The 18258-nt window shown below is 34.7% G+C and overlaps 1 protein-coding gene across 2 annotated transcripts; it reads left to right on the top strand.

Annotated features, from left to right (window-relative positions):
- The first annotated feature begins 6541 nt into the window (after positions 1–6541).
- Positions 6542–15817, top strand: LOC149936582 (tudor domain-containing protein 1-like). 2 transcript variants are annotated; one of them, XM_090153951.1, is made up of 19 exons: positions 6542–6624; positions 7822–7940; positions 9638–9704; positions 11191–11282; positions 11549–11687; positions 11965–12055; positions 12130–12155; positions 12228–12465; positions 12541–12640; positions 12706–12847; positions 12914–13030; positions 13119–13354; positions 13426–14488; positions 14550–14682; positions 14741–14854; positions 14925–15092; positions 15155–15293; positions 15549–15603; positions 15684–15817. In XM_090153951.1, exons 2-19 carry the CDS (start codon positions 7828–7830, stop codon positions 15774–15776), a joined length of 3126 nt encoding a protein of 1041 aa, XP_090010077.1. In that variant the 5' UTR covers positions 6542–6624; positions 7822–7827; the 3' UTR covers positions 15777–15817. The 2 variants fall into 2 exon arrangements, with proteins under 2 accessions (XP_090010077.1, XP_090010076.1); XM_090153950.1 differs by having other exon boundaries at positions 12914–13048.
- The last annotated feature ends 2441 nt before the right edge of the window (positions 15818–18258 follow it).

The following is an 18258-nucleotide window of genomic DNA, read 5'->3' as shown; positions in this document are numbered from 1 at the left end:
TTTACATTGCTCTGTGTTTTATAGTACTATCAACCCTAGTGAAACGATTGTTCACAGTTCAGTCTTGACGATGCAGTTCAGTTCACTGCTCTATCAAAATTTATAACAGGGCTTCCCAGAGAAACGTTAAAAAATTTCAACAGAGATTCCAGCCTATATGAAAATTATTTTGACATTCTGAACCAATATCCTACAATAATCATAATTTTAAGGGCTTTTCAGAACTATCCAAAGACCAAATGCGATTCTGCTTTCTACCCCACCACCCCAGAGGTCAACACCATGGTTATATGTAATGCCATATGTAACATAATTACTCATAAGTATGCCACTAGCTCTATTTCTTCACTAACGGTTTGTTTCACAGATATTGCGTCATCCGTACCCTACGTAATATATTACGTCATATTTGTTGTCATTTTGACTTCAACGTATCTCAAATGCCGATTATGCCGTCTGATAAACCGACGGCCATTATTTTCGTAAACAAACCGGTTTGAGCAACCAAGGCTTAGGAGCTAAAATGAACTACAATATAGTGTCAAGTTCTGTTAATGTAATTAATTTGCAAATTAATGAAGTTCTCTGAGACTCACGTTCTAAAATAAATTTGCATTGTCAAATAAAAGAAGCAGGTTTATTGGAAAAAATAGTTGAAATTCAGGTTGAGCTTTTCTAGCGCATCTACAAGGTTGGAGTCTTTCAGTCACTGTCTTTGCAGATTCTTTTGAGCCTAGGCCTAACTCTTCTAGGCTTGATTTGGGTTTTAATAACGCTGGTGGAATATCCCACTTCGACGACTTGTTCCATTTTCGGAAAGCGATCACTTATTGGTCATTTTCCCCATCCTTTTATTTTTCTAAATTACTCATAATTTAACTTCATCCGCACAAACCGAGCGAGTTTATAAATTTCAATAAAGCTACATTGGGCAGACTAAAAGTCCGACGGAAAAAATTCCTTCTCAATTTAGAGGTTTTCCATTAGCTGAAATACATATGTTACTAGCCAATAGTGTGACTCCCAAAATTACTAGGATGAATAAAAAGATTAAAATCTAACGTAGGCCACTTTTTTACTGGTTCGTGGTGAAACAAACCGTTAGTGAAGATTTTTGAATGGAATAAAGGTACAGTGGCATACTTATGAGTAATTATGTTACATATGGTAATGATTTATATATATCCACTAGCACAACGATCCAGATCATTGAAGATACGAGCAAATTTCATTACCTTTTACAGCTTAGCTACCAGGCTGACGTACTAACTAGCTTGGCCTTGCCGCACTTACAAGATGTTAGTTATCTTCGATAGCGCTGTAGCGAGAGTTAAACTTTGGCTTGTCAGAGTATTTTATAATTTTTTTAGAACAATAACTTAATTGTCAAAACTCAACTTTTGAACTACCCTAAATGACTTCCAGAATGAAAATTTTGGGTTTAGTTCTGAATTTTAGAACTACCCAAATACAACCAAACTACCCACTTGCAAACTACCCACTAAAATCGCACTGAATCAGGCCCGACAAGAGAGTGGGAAGCTGGTACAAATTACCGGGGCCCGGCTTTGAACATAAAGAATATACTTCTCCCGGGTTTCTTTAAATAAAAGCAAGAACGTATATATGTATAAGAACGTTGAACGATCAAATTGGCGCCCGGTGCCTTGATTTAATCGGTTACAGAATAACTCCGCCCAAAAAACCGCACGTGGCGCGCGCTAAAGGTTAAAACCGTTTTAGTTCAAGCGCGCGCTGCACGCGGATTTTAGGGCGGAGTTATTCTGAAACCGATTAAGTCATGGCCCAAGCGACGCCTTTGGTTCAACATTCTTATACATATATAGGTTCTTGATAAAAGTAATATCTATCTCCAGTAGTAACGGCTCTCAGAATTTATATTTTACCAGTGCCCGTGACAATAATAATATAATTTTAATAAATTCTGTGCTACTTAGAGGTTTAAAACTATTATTGAAGTATTAAAATTTTAAAAGAACTAAAGGACCTAGAATTGTTTTATAATTTTATATCATTTCAATTATATTTCTTGAAATTAATCGATTTTAGAGGAAACAAAGAACTGACGTTTCCTGCGTATTTGGCTCACCTAGGAGAATGGATACGGGTCATTCATATTCCTAGGGCTCACTATCGAATTTTGACGAATTCTCGGGGTACTTTGTTGAATAGTTCTTTTTATAAAATAACCTTGGATATCTTGTTGAAATGTTGCCTCCCCGCTTCAGCAGCTGCTGTGGATCCGTTTTCTCTCCCACTAAAGAGTTTAATATGAACTCATTCTTAGGCATCGGCTGAACTATTCCAGGGCAACAGACGAATTTTGGAGGCAATCAAAAAATTCTTTCAAACCGTTTCTCGATCGAGACCCCGTTGGCGCCATCTATATTTTGTAAAGTTATATGATTCGCGCAAAAATTCAATTGCAATATAGTTGCCACCACTAGAGACAGATGCCGCCACGGTTGAACGATATAGTTGAAAAAGTCTCCATATTGAACGAAATTGGTCCCGCGCCAGCCAGATTTAGTTGTACCTCTATTTATTCCCAACTCAATGAATCAACTATTGGTAAGAATTAGACTTATGGTAGTAGAAAATATAGAAAATACTCAAAATTTTTAATGATATCGTGTTTGTGGGAAACTTTTTTTTAATCGTTCGCTAAATCATAAATCTAACAAAAATACGAAATATTTTTTTGCTAGGTACCATAAAGTTATCTTCTTGAACTGGTAACACCGCAAGTTATATATATATATATATATATATATATATATATATATATATATATATATATATATATATATATATATATATATATATATATATATATATATACACATATATATATATATACACTCGCGGTGTTACCAGTTCAAGAAGATACCATTTCACATATATATATATATATATATATGAAATGGTATAGATCCACAATCCTACGAGGGACTGATACGAAAATGTCAACTAGCACACAAAGCATAATTTCTGGATGCGCTACGTTATAGCGCCATCTTTCCACCAAAAGCTAAAATAATTTGCCACGTCAGTCACTGTGCGCCTGGTGTGAACGCTTCTCGCTATATACACCAATCTCACTCTCCCACGTTATTCTGTCCCCCCCCCCCCGTTGTGTGACGTGGCACTGCCATTGGCCCACTACTCTTTTATGTCGTCTGATTTGTTTCCTTGATCGCGCCCAAGGTTGGTAAAAAAGGGAACTAAAAGGTTGCCTCGATCGCATGGTTTTTTATCAAAATATTACGGGTTTTGCGTTGCTATGTAAAATCGTGACGTCACCCAGATGAGATCGTATTGAAAATCAACGGAGGCTCATCTGGATGACGTCATCAATTTTAACTCGTACAGATATTTTTTCAAACATCTTCTTGATCGAGACCCCCTTGGATCGCGCCATCTTGGAGCGACCGACGCGCCACCTTTTATTTATTTTCGATGTGATAGTGCTATTAACATTATTAAGCCTAAGCGTTCTCTTTTCCAAATACTAATTTTGGTCACCGATAGATGGCACGCAGCGTAAGGTATCTATGGTTATTTATCCGTAAGCAGAGATGCCAGATCGAGAAAGGGTCTCTGTCCAAATCTAGGAAATAACCATAGAAATCGAAGTTATTTCTCGATTTTTTATGTAAATAAGGGAAAAGGGAAATCGGACTAAAAAATAGGGAAATTCAATGTTGAAATGGTTTTAAATAAATAACCACCAATCGTTAGTTTTTTAGTGTCCTCACTATTTTAATACCCTCATTTACGAACTGAAATAAATAAATTTTTTACCTAATTGTAACTGGGTTTGTTTTTATGGATTTAAAAAAATTTAAGACGAAAATTTCAACCATAGAAATCTCATAGGTAACTAGAATGCTGCCGCCTACGGCCGAGCTTGACGCCAGTTCGCCTTGAACCTTCAGCCAATGAGAGGCCGTAGAGTGGTTCCGCCAAGGAGGAGCACTTTCGCCTCGCAGCAAGAGGAGCCGGGTTCGATCCCAGCTTGTGGCACTGGGTGAAAACTCGGAACAACTCCTTCTGCGTTGAGTTTGCAAGTTCTCTCCTCACTGGTTTAAGGGGTTTTCCCCCGAGCTCTTCGGTTTCCCCTTCCATTAAAAAACTTGTCAAAGGTTAACGGTAATAGTTAGTGTAGGGAGCTGTTGGCTCGATCGTGTGGCATGCAGGGCTTGCCACCACCCTCCTACGCATTGTAACCCGGCCACCTGAATTAAAGGCTTCAAAAGTCGCTTGATGACTTAGGCCTAAGGTGGTGCCTTGGGTATTAGCCTAGCTGATTATTATTATTATTATTATTATCCTCCTTGGATCCGCTACTATAGCGGGAGATAGGTGACTTCATTCTCTCTGGTGACATTAAATTCTTGGCAGAACCACTCTTTGAGCTCTGATTGGCTGAGATCTGGTTATCGTCTGCCACGGCGTTTGGCCCATTTGCCAGTTACACGGCAGCATTCTAGTTACCTATGAGATTTCTATGATTTCAACACCCCAAAAATAAAAAATCGTTTTCGCGATCTGGCATCACTGTCCACGAGTCCTAACCACGGCCAACTTAGATCCACTGCTACCATAGATATAGGAAAGGTATATAAAGGTCTAGATAAAATATTTCAAAGGGAGTGAATACGGAGGTGACAGCTAGCAGAAACGCGTAATTTCTGCAGGCTATCCTTATAAGGCGCTATCTATCGGTAAGAAAGCTCGTGCTATCGTCGTGAGAGCCATTGGGCCCGTTGCAAAAGTCCAAGGTTCTTACAAGCGGCACTATGGCAAAAGTCATTCTGAAAAACCTAGCCGAATGGCTAGCGAATGCAGATCGGCTAGGTCGTTTGGCGGATTCCAAAAAAACGCGTTGCAAAAGTCGCCGATGTGCGATCTAGCCAAACGAGATCCTAGCAAACTTGTCTACTTTTTATTTTTTACCGCGCGCATTGTTTAACCAATCAGAAGATGCTATTTACGCGGGGAAATAGTACGTTTTTAAGCAGATGGCAATTCCCCAATTTTAAGCGTAGATTGTTTGGTTGAACTTTGGTTCTATTTTAAATATAACTTTAAAAGTTTAAAGTTAAAAGTAAAAGTTAAATTACAAAACGTTATTCGCGTTTCAGTATATACTTTTGCATCGATTAATTATATTTAAATTACCCTATTTCAAAATAAACATTGCTTTTACAACTGTTTCTAATTTCATTATACTGATAATGAAACTGAAATTGAAGAAAATTGCAAAGTTTTGGGCAAACTTGTTAACTTTTGTAATAATTTATAAAACGTAAAATAAACAATAAAAGCGTTATTACAATGTTTTACTTGTTTAAATCGTAAATAAATAAAGAGAATTACGGTAAATTACTACAAAATGGCAAACCCAGGGCCGTCGTTTAAGGGTTTTTTAGGAGGGGGAAACGCTGTTGCCCGGGGGGCAAAAACCCGTTAAATTTAATATTTTTCAATATTTAACAGAAATAGTTATTTGCACCATATAAACAGTAAATTTCGAATGTAGCTAAATGCAAATTTGTTCATGAACTCTTTTGGGTCCAAAATTCAGATGAAGTCCCTGGGAAAACGCCTTTCCTTAAATGACGGTTAGCTTGGCATTGTCAATACACGCGTTCGAAAGATCTCAGACAATACATATTATCAATAAGCAATAATATACGCAACAAATACCTTTCTCTTATTCGATTTTATGAAGAAAAAAGACATACCTGAGTTGCAGAATGCAACGGTGGCCGACCGCGCAATACGTCATGCTCAAGATCTGGCCTAAGCTCAGTCCGCAATTGAATAAATACGGGTTTCGGAAGACGATAATTTTGTAATAATTCCTTCTCAGACAGCTCTAATGAATTTGGACGTTCATGCTGTACTCTTTCGCGCCTTAAATCCGGTTCTGCAGCTTCATTACCGCGATTATTCAATTCATTTAAATCAAGCAACGCGATAAATTCAGCCATTTTTCCGGCTCTAGCCGATCGGCGGCTGCGTAGGAGCAGTCGCCAATCGGCTAGGAATAATTCTCGCTAGCAAAATTGAAAATATACTTTTGCAACGCGTTATTCGGCTAGGATCGCCAACTGGCTAGACACGCCCCATTTAGCTAGAATCGTGACGTAGAATCCTAGCCGAACGAACTTTTGCAACAGGCCCATTGTCTCCTGCTTAAAATTTATACTAAAAGTCACCAACAGATGGTGTCTAAAGACTACGGCCTGCGGAAAGGTTAAGCACTTAGTACTAAAATGCTAAGAGAGCTCGCGCTCCTGGTCACGTGCCTTCCTCGGTGTCTGCTAGGTGTCAATTCCGTATTTTATGTTAGGCTTAGACGCCCCGAAATTTATCTAGACCTTTATATACATTTCTTATATCTATGACTGCTACTCGCACTAGAGCGAGTAGCAGTGGATCTAAGTTGGCCGTGTTCTAACAAAGGACACCCCAAAGACTATATAAAGGTAGCTTTATATAGTCTTTGGGACACCGCAGGCTGGTTTCGGTAAATTCGGCTACCGATTTATAATAACGTAGGCACCGTATATAATAAGGCCCCGCGTCTAGCAGGTATATATTTTGGATATGATTATTTAATTTTTTTTAACTTAACAATCATCATTTCAAAGAAATTTCGCAATATAATTATGTTGTTAAAAAATTGGGCATCATCTCTAGGCCCTCAACTATTGTCGTTATTACTTCAGTCAAAAGTGACTTAATTACCACTTTTATTATTATGTCACTTTTGCTTCAGTGTATTTTTTTTAAAGAGTGAATATAAAACAATTCATTCTATTTTACATCATTGATATTCCTGAGAACATTATTTTTAAACAAAGATTTTTGCGGATTATCCTTAATTTATATTCATAACCTCAAATCATATAACGAGATGTTCCAGATCTAAATTTAACGATTCCAAATCAGTAGTCCTTTTACTTTTTGGTAGTAACATTCAAAGAGTGAATTTTGAGATTTGGGTTTAACTGTTTCTAATGATTCCCTTACACTCTCATACCATTTTATTCTAATTTTTCATATAAAAAAACTTTGCAAAAGCATATCCGAATATGTTTCTAGCTTTATATAAATTTTAAGTGATACATATTTTCTATCACAAGTCAAATAATGTTGTTTTTCATTTGTTTACGCTCGTAACTGCCTGTCTAAAAAAACGTATGATCTGTAGCTTCTGAAGTCTGGCGTACGTGGTGTGGGCGATCAAATAAAATATTATCATTAGTTAACTGAGAATTTTCTTATTTTTAAATGTTTTTCTGAAAATATTTTTCTAATACCAGTATTGACCAATACCGATTTTAGAAAAATAGCCCGATATATCGGTGTATCCCTAGGTTTTGGTCTGTTTTGCAATTTTGGTGGTTGAAGATATCTCATAAATATTTCTTTAATATGAAAACAGTTTTTTTGCCTTTCACAATAGAAAGTAAAAGTGTGTCTTTATATCTCTTTAAAAAAGTGATATACCTAATTCCACGTTCATTGTCACATGTGACATTGTAAATCCTTTCAGTCTTTCTGTTTAATGATTTCAGTTATCATTCCCTAACTCGTGAGACTAGCTTTGAAAACTATTGAAATTTGAATGATTATGATAAGCTTATTTAAAAAGATTGTATTTCTATGATGAAACAAAAGCATTTCCTACAGGCCCTTGCAAATGTTTCATTATTGACTCAATTAACTATTTCAATTGGTACATGCATATTGTGAAGGAAAACTAAACTAAAAAAATTTATTTAGGGAATAATGGATGATCATTGGAACCCGTTAGCTGAAGACTTCAATTCGAATGCGGTTAATTCCTATAACCAGGGAGCCGGTGCAAATTTGCCAATGGAATATCTACCACAACATAAAAAGTAAATTCTCTGTTATTTTTTCTACTGCAGGATTTTTCTTTTGGTGGATCTAGCTTTGCCAAGAATGTATTCAGGCTAGCAGATAGACGCAACAATAGCCTTTGTTTTCATAATTCCTCGAAGATACTATCTGCCTACGCAGAGAGAGCATGCGATCGTGCCAGAGTGTGTAACTTGGGATACGTGACTTTGTGCTTTAGCAACAAATAAAAGGACTAATGTTTAAAGAAAAAGAAAAAATTTTATTTAGCTCTCTCTTCAAAGTCATACAACAAATCTGACCTCTCCACAAAGGGCAGTCCCTTTTTAAGGAGAGGTTTTACCATAGGTATTTGTACCAACACCAAGAAAGGGTTTTCCCTGGCAAAGGGATATTGGTTAGTGATTGACCAATAAGGTCTTAGGATAGATATGATGGGGAAACAGAGCGGGTGTTACTCATCACAAGTGTCTTCCCCCATTATTGTGACAAAGGCAAAAGATTATGCAAGTAAAGGCGGTGGGATGAGATTTTCTTCCAGTAATAACGAGGTTCTTAAGTTCTTAAGTTCTTTTTATTGCCCAACAAAAGGTCGAAACCCATCACGTCAAGGTGAACAGATCTATTTCCCAAATTTGTTTGCTAAAAGTTCGTTTTGTGGAAGTTAACGCCATTATACAATATTTACTGAACCTTAAAAGGATCCATCACTCACAACAGGGGGAGGCATAGGGGTAACATAAAATCCAGACTTGCAGTGTGCTTCAAAACCAGTTATTTCCTGACCCTTTGGCCTTCCCCTGTTGTAAGTGAGGGTTCCCTTTAAAATTTAGCTTTAGTTTTGGTAACTTCTTTTTTTCGAAATGATTTGACTTGCTCGGTTTTAAGTATCTATTGATTGTGATGTCTTTATCAAGAACTTCTCCAGGGTGACCACAACTTCTATATTTTATAATTCTTCTGATATTTTTAATGTTTTCGTATAGTTTCCTACAAATTACGTTATTTTCCTATATTTGTGGAATTTTTCCAGTTTCACCGGTTGAAATTATGTCTTGTTATCAAAATCAACAAAATTATAGAAATATTATAAATCTTTGCTCGCTCAACCAATTATCAAACTTAATTCCCTTTAAAAATCATGAATTTTCACTTCAAAGGTACTTAAAACCTATGTTTTCCTGAAATTTTAATGGAATGTTACGTACATTTTCCTTTATTTTGCAAAAATAATTCCTATAAATTCATAAAAAAAATTCTTATTTTTCCTATAAAATTTTTTAAGTTTTCTGTGGTCACCCTGCTTCCCATGCCAAATATCATGAGTAATGTAATAGTTTTAATTATTACACTGATTGATAGTCTGTCATGGAGTTATTATGCAATTGGAAGTTTTGGAAGAGAAAAAACTTGATTTCACTTCATTGACGAAATTACTGCCGGTTTTCTTGGATGTTAATAAATTTGTGCTAAAATGCGCTGGTCTGATTCTCTATTGGGTTTTCCAATTGTAAATTTTATACTTCAATTCAATAATTAATTATTTTTCTCGCAAAAGTAAGCCTTATTTTTTACTGTAGAGAATTTACTGTTGTGATGATTTCTCGAGCATGGTTCATAGAACGTTAAAATAATTAACATTGTGAGAATAGGAAGTGTTATACCTATTACTATTATGTTACTTATGCTTAAATTAAGAAATATAAATTTTTGTTAGAGTGAATAATGGAACAATTAAAGCCATTTCCCTCTATGTATGCGGACTTCCACGCTCGTTTGATGAAGTGAGTCTTTTATATCTAAATAGGATAAAACATTGAAAATAAATTTCTTGCTAGCCATGCTTTTAAAGGGCCACAATGGCGTTTTAAAAATTCAGGAAATACGACCAATCCTATTCTGGAAACTAGCGCTTGTAACAGTTCAAAATCCAAATGCGTGTGGCCTTTTAATTCTGCCAAGGTATATAGGTTTTGTCAAGCCAACTTAATCTAAGAATTCTAGCATGGGGTTTGGTACCTAAAGTGCCATAGTTTGAATAAATCTGGGGAAAAGCACCATCAGCTAAATATATTTTGATGCTTCAGTTCAAAAGCAGTTTCCTAAATAGTTGGGACTTCAATACCCAATAAATAAATATATAAGCACAAGTTCAGCTTTTCGTATAGTTAAATGAACTTAAATCAAATAAGTTTTTGGGATCCTTTACTTAAAAAACTAAGGTGACTTAGTTCGAATAAAGATTTCTTTTTGTTTGGTTTTACATTGGTGCCTATTTGGTTATTATTTTTACTTATTTTTTCCTTAATTTTTGTGAGAACACTGTTTTAGTCTTAATTTTATAATACAACCAAGAAAGCACTTATTGATACTTACGTAGAAAGACTATTTTGAGACAATCTGTAGGTATCATGATTGAATTTTCCCCTGGCACAAGAGAGGGAAGGAAAATCGTCACCCACGTTTGTTTCAGTTGTATTAGGTGTACCGAGCTAATTTGATTTCATTTTAGGTATAAGAGCTTACTTTATGAGCATTAGGGGTATTGGTACCAAATTATTCTCCCTAAGTATAAATAAATACATTCCTCTTTATTCTTAGGGATAATGACTATGTTATCACTGTTTTTAGCATTACTCCCAATCCCCCTAAAAAACAAATCAGCCCTATACATAACTTATTTCAATGGGATTAAAGCGCAGTATGTCATTGACTTTTTTCCTTTCACGTTGTTTTAAATTTTTTTTAATGCAATATTTGAATTATAGAACCTTCAAAAATGACTGGAACATTTAAGTAACTAAATAGTAATCACAAAATTTATCACCAAACTTTACCATAGAAAAACGTTTTAAGTAAAGAAATTCCTTAACTTTTTCCAAATTCTTAAATTCGGTAATTTTCCCTGATTTCCTTTGGAAACCTGATTATTGATGGAAAGAAATCTTAGTTAACTACAAATTTTCACATTTATTTACCATGATAAAGATGTGTCAATCATAACACCAGGCACAAAAATAGTAAAAAATATATTAACAAAAAGAAATAATAAAAAGGGGAGTTATATTTTTTTTGTAGTAAAATTAGAGTTTTGAATGGTCTTAATTTAAATATATTTTGACTTCTTTGAAATTTATTTGGTTTAAAATGATTTTAATTGAAAATTTATTTATGGCTATAGCTGATGAGTTTTATTTTCAATGATTTTATAAATTTATGGTAAAAGGAAACTATTCTGAAATAACCTAATAAAATATATCAACAACATAGAATTCTTTGAAAAATCTGTTTGCTCAATATGGTAAAATATGTAAGGTTCACATGGGACAAACCAGAAAGAATCCTACCAATTATAACTATGGGTATGTTATGTTTATGTACTTTGCTCTTAGCTGCTTTCTTAATACAATTTGAATCTATGAAAATTGTCATTTCATTTAATAATTAAAAATCACTTATATAATCAATCTTCCTTAGACATTCCAAAGTGTATACAAATAATTTTTTCATTTGTTTATACACCCAACCATAACATACAATTTAATTTCAAAGTAAAATAAACGAACGTGCATGTTGTAGTCAATTTTGATTTCTAATATACATGTAATTTCCTTCACATCATTTGAAGATTTGTCGATTTTGAAACTATAAAGGAAGCGGAGCAAGCCATTGCCGGATTAAATCAAAAAGTGTTAGATAATAATCCTATAAGAGTAACATTTGCTAAACATACTGAAACGCACTTAAAACAACAGACGTTGGAATTGGCATGTTACTTTTCTTTAATTTTTTAATTAGTGGGTGTATCCAAATAAAAGTTCAGAATTATTTTTTTCTCATTAAAGCATAATAAGACTGAACATGAAAAGTTTAATCTGTATAATTCGAAGTTAAATAGTTTAATTAAACTATTTAACTTGGAATAATACAGATTAAATTCATTCGTGGATTTCTATAATCTCAAACTTCTTAATCGTTAAAGTATGGATACACCCCTATTGAATCTAAATTTTTATCTAATTGAAATATATAAATGGGTTTCAGGAGTATGGAAAAGATGGCAAGAGTGCAAACAAAAAAGGAAATTTTATCTTACCAAAGTTAAAAAATTCAAATTATCATCAGAATAGTCAAGGTATTTCTGGTTTTTATGGAAATTGAAAAATGTATTACTGAATAAGTATTAATAAAAGAAAACTTCATTTGTAGGGCTGAATAGGATGGTGGAAATAAGTGTATGTACAATCAAATTGTCTAAAATTAATAACAGTACTTAATAATACTTCGTTGTATTTCCCTTTTTTCAGGATTCTAATCTTAGGGTGGTTGTTCCAAACACCAATTCTTCTCCTGTAGCTAATGTTAACACTCAATATTATTTGAGTCCAAATATTATAAAACGTCCAAATATACCTATAGAAAACGCAACAGATACGTACTTAGGGTTCCACCTAAATCATATGGTTAATGGCAATTGTACTGATTTTTCAAAAATGCCAATAACAGATATGAAACCTCAGGCATGCAAAGTTTGTAATAATTTAGGTAAATAAATAAAGATGTACTGAACCTTTGAAGGTAGGGAATCATATAAATAATATAGTATTTTAATTTTTATAGCCTTTTTTATATGTGGCCAATGCAAATCTGCTTGGTATTGCTGTCAAAATTGCCAGTTTGATGATTGGGTAGAGCACAAGTTGCACTGTGTGAGAAATAGGTAAATTTTTTATGTTGCATATTTGTTATATTATATTATGCTAAAGTTGGAATTTACTCCTAAAGGTCTGATCATATAAGGTCAACAAAAATAAATGAGATATTATACCCATCGTCGTCAGGTGCTTCACTAAATTCTTCAAATAATTCACCATCATTTACCTCAAACAATGAAACTCTGAGAGATTTTATTGATAAACGAGTAGTAGTACGTAATCGATGATTCAATTAATAATTATGCTTAACAAATGAATTTTTTATAACTTGTAATCAGGTGCCAGTAGGAAAACTGGATGGTAATCACAAGGATAACAAACCAGCTCGTAAACCCTTCAGTCAAAATTCATTGAAGGATAATGTTTCAAAACCATTAAGGAGACCAAAAACTGATGTAACCAAACCAATTTCTGTAATATCTGTAATTTTTAGCACTTTGAAGCTGGTTTTTTATATTTGGCTTAAGCTATTTAATTTTTTAGTTTGGTGCAAGTACCAATAACCTAAAAGGTGGTTCCAACAGCCTAGCTTGTGTCATACCACCTTCGGTATTGACATGCGGGGGTCTTGTTGTTGGTCAAGATATAAGTCTAATTCTTGTTTGGAGGGAAGATTTGGAAAATACTATATTCTGTAGTGTTTTTGAAGGAGGAAATATCGAAGATATTCAAAGAAAATTGAACACTGATCGTGACAAAGATGTGGCTCCATCAAAGTCGTAAGTTTAAAACATTCATTTGATCTTTTACTTCGTTATTGAGAAGCTATTTAACCATTATTGTATGTTAGACTATCTGATGGAGACTTGGTAGCAGCTCTATCTGTTGAAGACTGCATGTGGTACCGAGCTATTGTAATTGGCGGTGGTGATAAGACTACCAGAGTTTTTTATGTCGATTTTGGCAATACAGAGACTGTTGAAAAAGTCAGTAGATTGTCAGTTAGTAATATAGAAATACCATCATACTTGTTGATTGCTAAATGTGATGGACCTCCGGATTATTTGAATGGGATTCCAATAAATGGTGCTCTACAGGGCAAATTAGTCTCGTTAAACAAAACTGAAGCCATGATTGATGTGTTAAATGAAAACTCGAAAATACAACTGGTATGCTATCCGTGGAATCATGGGCTGGAGCTTCTTAAAAATACTGGCACCAAACCCAGTGAACTAGATGTTAACAAAACTTCCATTGTGATGGATGTTCCAACTTTTAACGAAGATTTAAAGCTGCCAGTATATAGTCTTTCGTCAAATGATGATGGCAACTGTGTTTATGTAGTCTGGATTACTTCTGCTGATGAATTGTTTCTTCGGAAAACTCTGGAGTCGGACAGAATGGATAAACTAAGCAATATGATTAGAGATCATTGCCAAAATAACAGAGTGTCTAACAAGGTCTTGCCAAAAGTGGGATGCATCCTTGGTGCCCGATTTACAGATGGTGAATGGTACAGAGCCAAAGTGTTGTCTGTTGATAGCAAATCAAATATGGTATCAGTTCTGTTAGTGGATTTTGGCAACGAAGCTTCGATAAATATAGCAGACATCAAACCATTACCATCCGCAGCTTACTCCACTGCAGCATTTGCTTATCGTGCCAGCCTCCACCTGGTTCCGAAATTAACAGTTGAGCAAAGCAAGTTACTTACCTCTCAAGAATGGAAACTTAAAGTGGTATCGGCAGCAAAAGGATCACAAAAAAATCCAGAAATTAAGCTATTTAACGACAAATTGTGTGCCAATGATTTCATAACACAACATTTACCTTCTCTAAATGGTGACCATTTAGTCCCAAAAGTTATTAGTAGCTCACAACATTCGTCACAAACTTCTGATGAAAAGCAAAATGTAAGTATGATAATTTATTATCAATAGCTCAGTTTATCTATTCAGCATTTATGTCTGTTAGATTCCAATAAAATCTCTAATTATGGCGAATGACATTCCAAAATCTCAACTTGTTGTTTCCCAAAATGTCAAGCTGTTTATTACTAATTATGAGAACCCTCATTTATTTTTTTGTATGAATCTTGATGACAAATGTAAGTAAATGATTTTTTTGTAATATAGTTTACTAATACAATTTTTGAATCCTTGTAGCTGTATCAGATTTTCAAAAGTTAACCATGGAAATAGCAAGTTTTTCACAAAATATCCGAACCGAGACAAATTTTATGCCAATTGAAGGTCAAGTTGTCTTGGCTAAATATTCTGGTAAATTTTGAAATTCATGGCTATTTTCTGATTCATTATAATTTAAAATTGCAAATATGTGGATTGGTAGAGGACTTATCTTGGTACAGAGCTGTAGTTTTAGATATTACTGGCGATGAAGCTTATTTATACTTTGTGGATTACGGAAACTTGGAAAAAGTTAAAATTGAAGAAATGGTTCCTTTACCATCATCTTTTTCCACTATCCCATCACAAGCGGTGACAACCTCTTTGAATGGTAATTCTTCTGTACTAAACTTCATCCATTTTAAGTGATAGATTTTACTTTTCAAATTTAAGGTATTAAACCCAAAGAAGAGTGGGGCTTAGATGAGATAACGAAATTGAAAGAGATTTTCCATCAAAATAAAAATATGATTGAAAGCTTTGTAGAAAGTTACAACGATTTGGATGATTTATACTTTATTAGTATAGAGAAGTACGTATTTAGTTAATTAGTTATTTTATTCATAGTTGAAGGGAATGTAACACGATTAACACTCTTCTTTAGTCAGTCTGTAGGAAACCCTTACTCTAATGTATGTTTCTATAAAAATCTGTACTCTTAGTTTTACAACAATAGTCGGAGGAAATCAATTCCCCCACATATCTTGAGAGATTATATTTCTTTTAAGTGTGGTAGTAGATAAGAATTTTATGAAAGTCCATTAAATTATTATGGTGCTTTCCCTAGTGCCAATGTCAACAACTTTTTGATGTCAAAGAATCTCAAAATAGCTGTCCACCCAGTATGTTATCAACTTTTTTTAACTACTCAATCAATTAGTCTAGGTATACTGATAGTTATTAATTCCTGAAATTTTATTAGGCTGATGAAGTAATTGCAGATGAGTGTGACATGTTATCACAAATGAAGCGTGAAATTGAGTTATTGAAACTTAAGTTATCCCAAAAGAATTAAATTTTACTTGTACAAGGTGAAAGAAAATCATTAAATTTCATATTTTAAAAAAAAACATTTGAGTTAACATACTATACTATGTAAGCTTAAAAATTATAATTATATTCTTAAAAATTTTATATTTCCTATATATTTAACAAATTGTTTGAAATCCAACTGAGAAAATTGTAAAAAGATAAATTACACCAACAGTAAATATATTTAGATTGGTATTTCCCTCTTGAAAACATTGACCCTGGCCAGGGAGATTTATCTCCAGACAAGTTTCCTTTCAGGTCTGTCTTAAGAGTATTTTGACTCCTTTTAAGTATGCTCTGGAAACCTCCTATAAATCAATTTAATACTATAATTATCCAATAATATTGTGATAATATTATATAATACCTATATATTTATTTTAAAGCCTTGTTTGAGTTATTTCATATTGCTCAAAAGTAGTAAGTAGACAACGCAAAAATTGGTTGGAGCAAATATGAGCTACCACATGGAAAAATTAAATATTGATTGGGGTATTCTCAAGTGCTAAAATTCCATCATATTTAAAACTATTATATCAATAATCGACACTGTAGCTTAAAAATATATATGGCAATGAGGGGGATAACAGAAATCTTTTACAGACAGCACTGCAAGTGGACGAAACATTTCTTTTTTCACTTTCCCCTGCTATTTCTATCACTGTAACTTGGCTCAAAATGTTACTAACAAGATCTTCCATCCAATGTCTACTATGCCTCTTCTGTGGCCCATCGTTTCATATGGACCTATAGGTTTAAAATAAACATTAAATATACAGGGTGTCTCAATTTGCTAGATCAGGCCATTTTTCTCAAAATGTATTTATGCTAGGGTTCTGAAATTTTCAGGGTTTATTTGTTAGGTATGGAAGGCTTCGGTTACTAAATTTCAGAAAAATCGAACGATTTTGTGCCGTTTTGGAAAATTTATTTTTTCACCGGTAGGTGTCATGCAAAATGTTTCAATAGAAAAGTTGTAGGGCAAAGTCGAAAGTGTAAAAATAATTTTGGTTCGGTTGAAAAAGACCTATTTTTCACTGAGTTTGGAGGTCAGGGAAAAAAACAAGTTGTACTAGCAGGCAATAGCCTTTAACGTAAACAATCGTACATAATCACAACACACATGTACATTAATTTTATTGCACTTATGCTTTCAGCTATGTAGTTAATAATCAGATCTGCAAAAAGTTATTGTTAAAGAAAATTATTACGTTCAACACCTAATTAGACAAAGTCGACAAAGACCGCGTCTTCCATTTTGACGTGGTTACGAGTAAGATCATCAAACAAAGATTTGTAGACCAAAAATTACGCTTATTTTTCTTTTGTTGTTTTTTAACGTGAAATATCAATTGTCCGAGTAGTAATTAAAGCGTTTACATTTCAAAGTTAAAACATTATCTCAGCTTGGCCGATTGTTGTCCAGTATGCCTCTTTACACTCAAGATCAGCGCGCTCATATGCTAGAATTATTTTACGGAGAAGGTCGTCGTAATGCTACTCTAGTAAGTCAGTTATTTAGACGAAGATTTCCCAATTGTAGACCAAGTCATACGACGGTTCTTAGAGTGGTCCGCGACTTCGACAACTGGGGTAATATCAATCCGAGGTTTCGTGGTCGTGGTCTCCAGGACATTGACATGGAAAACACCATACTTGCCTACTTCGTCGCCTATCCTCGAGCGAGCCTCAGTACTGCCAGCTTTGACTTAGGGTTGGATCGAAACTACGTTTGGAGAACACTCAAAAGACACCATTTTCATCCTTATCGAGCGACACTTCACCAAGGACTGCATGACGGTGATAGACAGGGCCGACTCGACTTCTGCAATTGGTTTTGCCTCATGGCTGACGCACACCAGGATTTTCACGATCAACTACTGATGTCCGACGAATGTTCATTCGGAAGATATGGGCCTTTCAACCGTCAAAACCAACATATGTGGGACTACGAGAATCCACACTGGGGATTTACTCACCGTCACCAGGTGCAGTTTCGCTTAAATGTGTGGGCTGGGCTGGTCTGTTAGGTGACAGAATTACTGGCCCGTTTTTCCTGCCAAATCGTCTGAACGGTCAAAACTACTTGGAGTTCCTTCAAAATGAAATATCCAACGTGTTGGACGACATTCCTCTGGTCGAGTACAGACGCATCTGGTTCCAGCAAGATGGGGCGCCACCTCACCAATATCGTGACGTGGTTGCATATCTAAACGACGAGTTTCCTGGAAGATGGATCAGAAGAACTGGTCCTGTTCGTTGGCCTGCAAGATCCCCTGATCTAACACCACTCGACTTTTTTCTTTGGGGATTCATAAAGGACTACGTATACCAAACACCTGTGACGAGCGTTAAAGATTTACGACAAAGAATCATCGAAGCATGTCGCCGGGTGACTTCAGAAATGGTTCGGGGAGCATTTCGCAATATGCAACATCGTGCATATTTGTGCATTGCGTCAGAAG

This window comes from Leiobunum rupestre, chromosome 7 (genome assembly GCF_980474605.1).
Source record: "Leiobunum rupestre chromosome 7, qqLeiRupe1.1.hap1, whole genome shotgun sequence".
In the NCBI taxonomy this organism is placed as follows: Eukaryota; Metazoa; Arthropoda; class Arachnida; order Opiliones; family Sclerosomatidae; genus Leiobunum; species Leiobunum rupestre.
The sequence above is the reverse complement of the archived record's forward strand: the minus strand, read 5'-3'. Positions and strand labels throughout refer to the sequence as shown.

What these genes read in the sequence shown, in the direction of transcription:
- LOC149936582 (XM_090153950.1), top strand. Translation starts at nt 7,828, where the DNA reads ATGGATGATCATTGGAACCCGTTAGCTGAAGACTTCAATTCGAATGCG. An exon ending in CTTCTGATGAAAAGCAAAAT is followed by an intron (nt 14,489 to 14,549) that starts GTAAGTATGATA and finishes TATGTCTGTTAG; the next exon opens with ATTCCAATAAAATCTCTAAT. An exon ending in TATGAATCTTGATGACAAAT is followed by an intron (nt 14,683 to 14,740) that starts GTAAGTAAATGA and finishes GAATCCTTGTAG; the next exon opens with CTGTATCAGATTTTCAAAAG.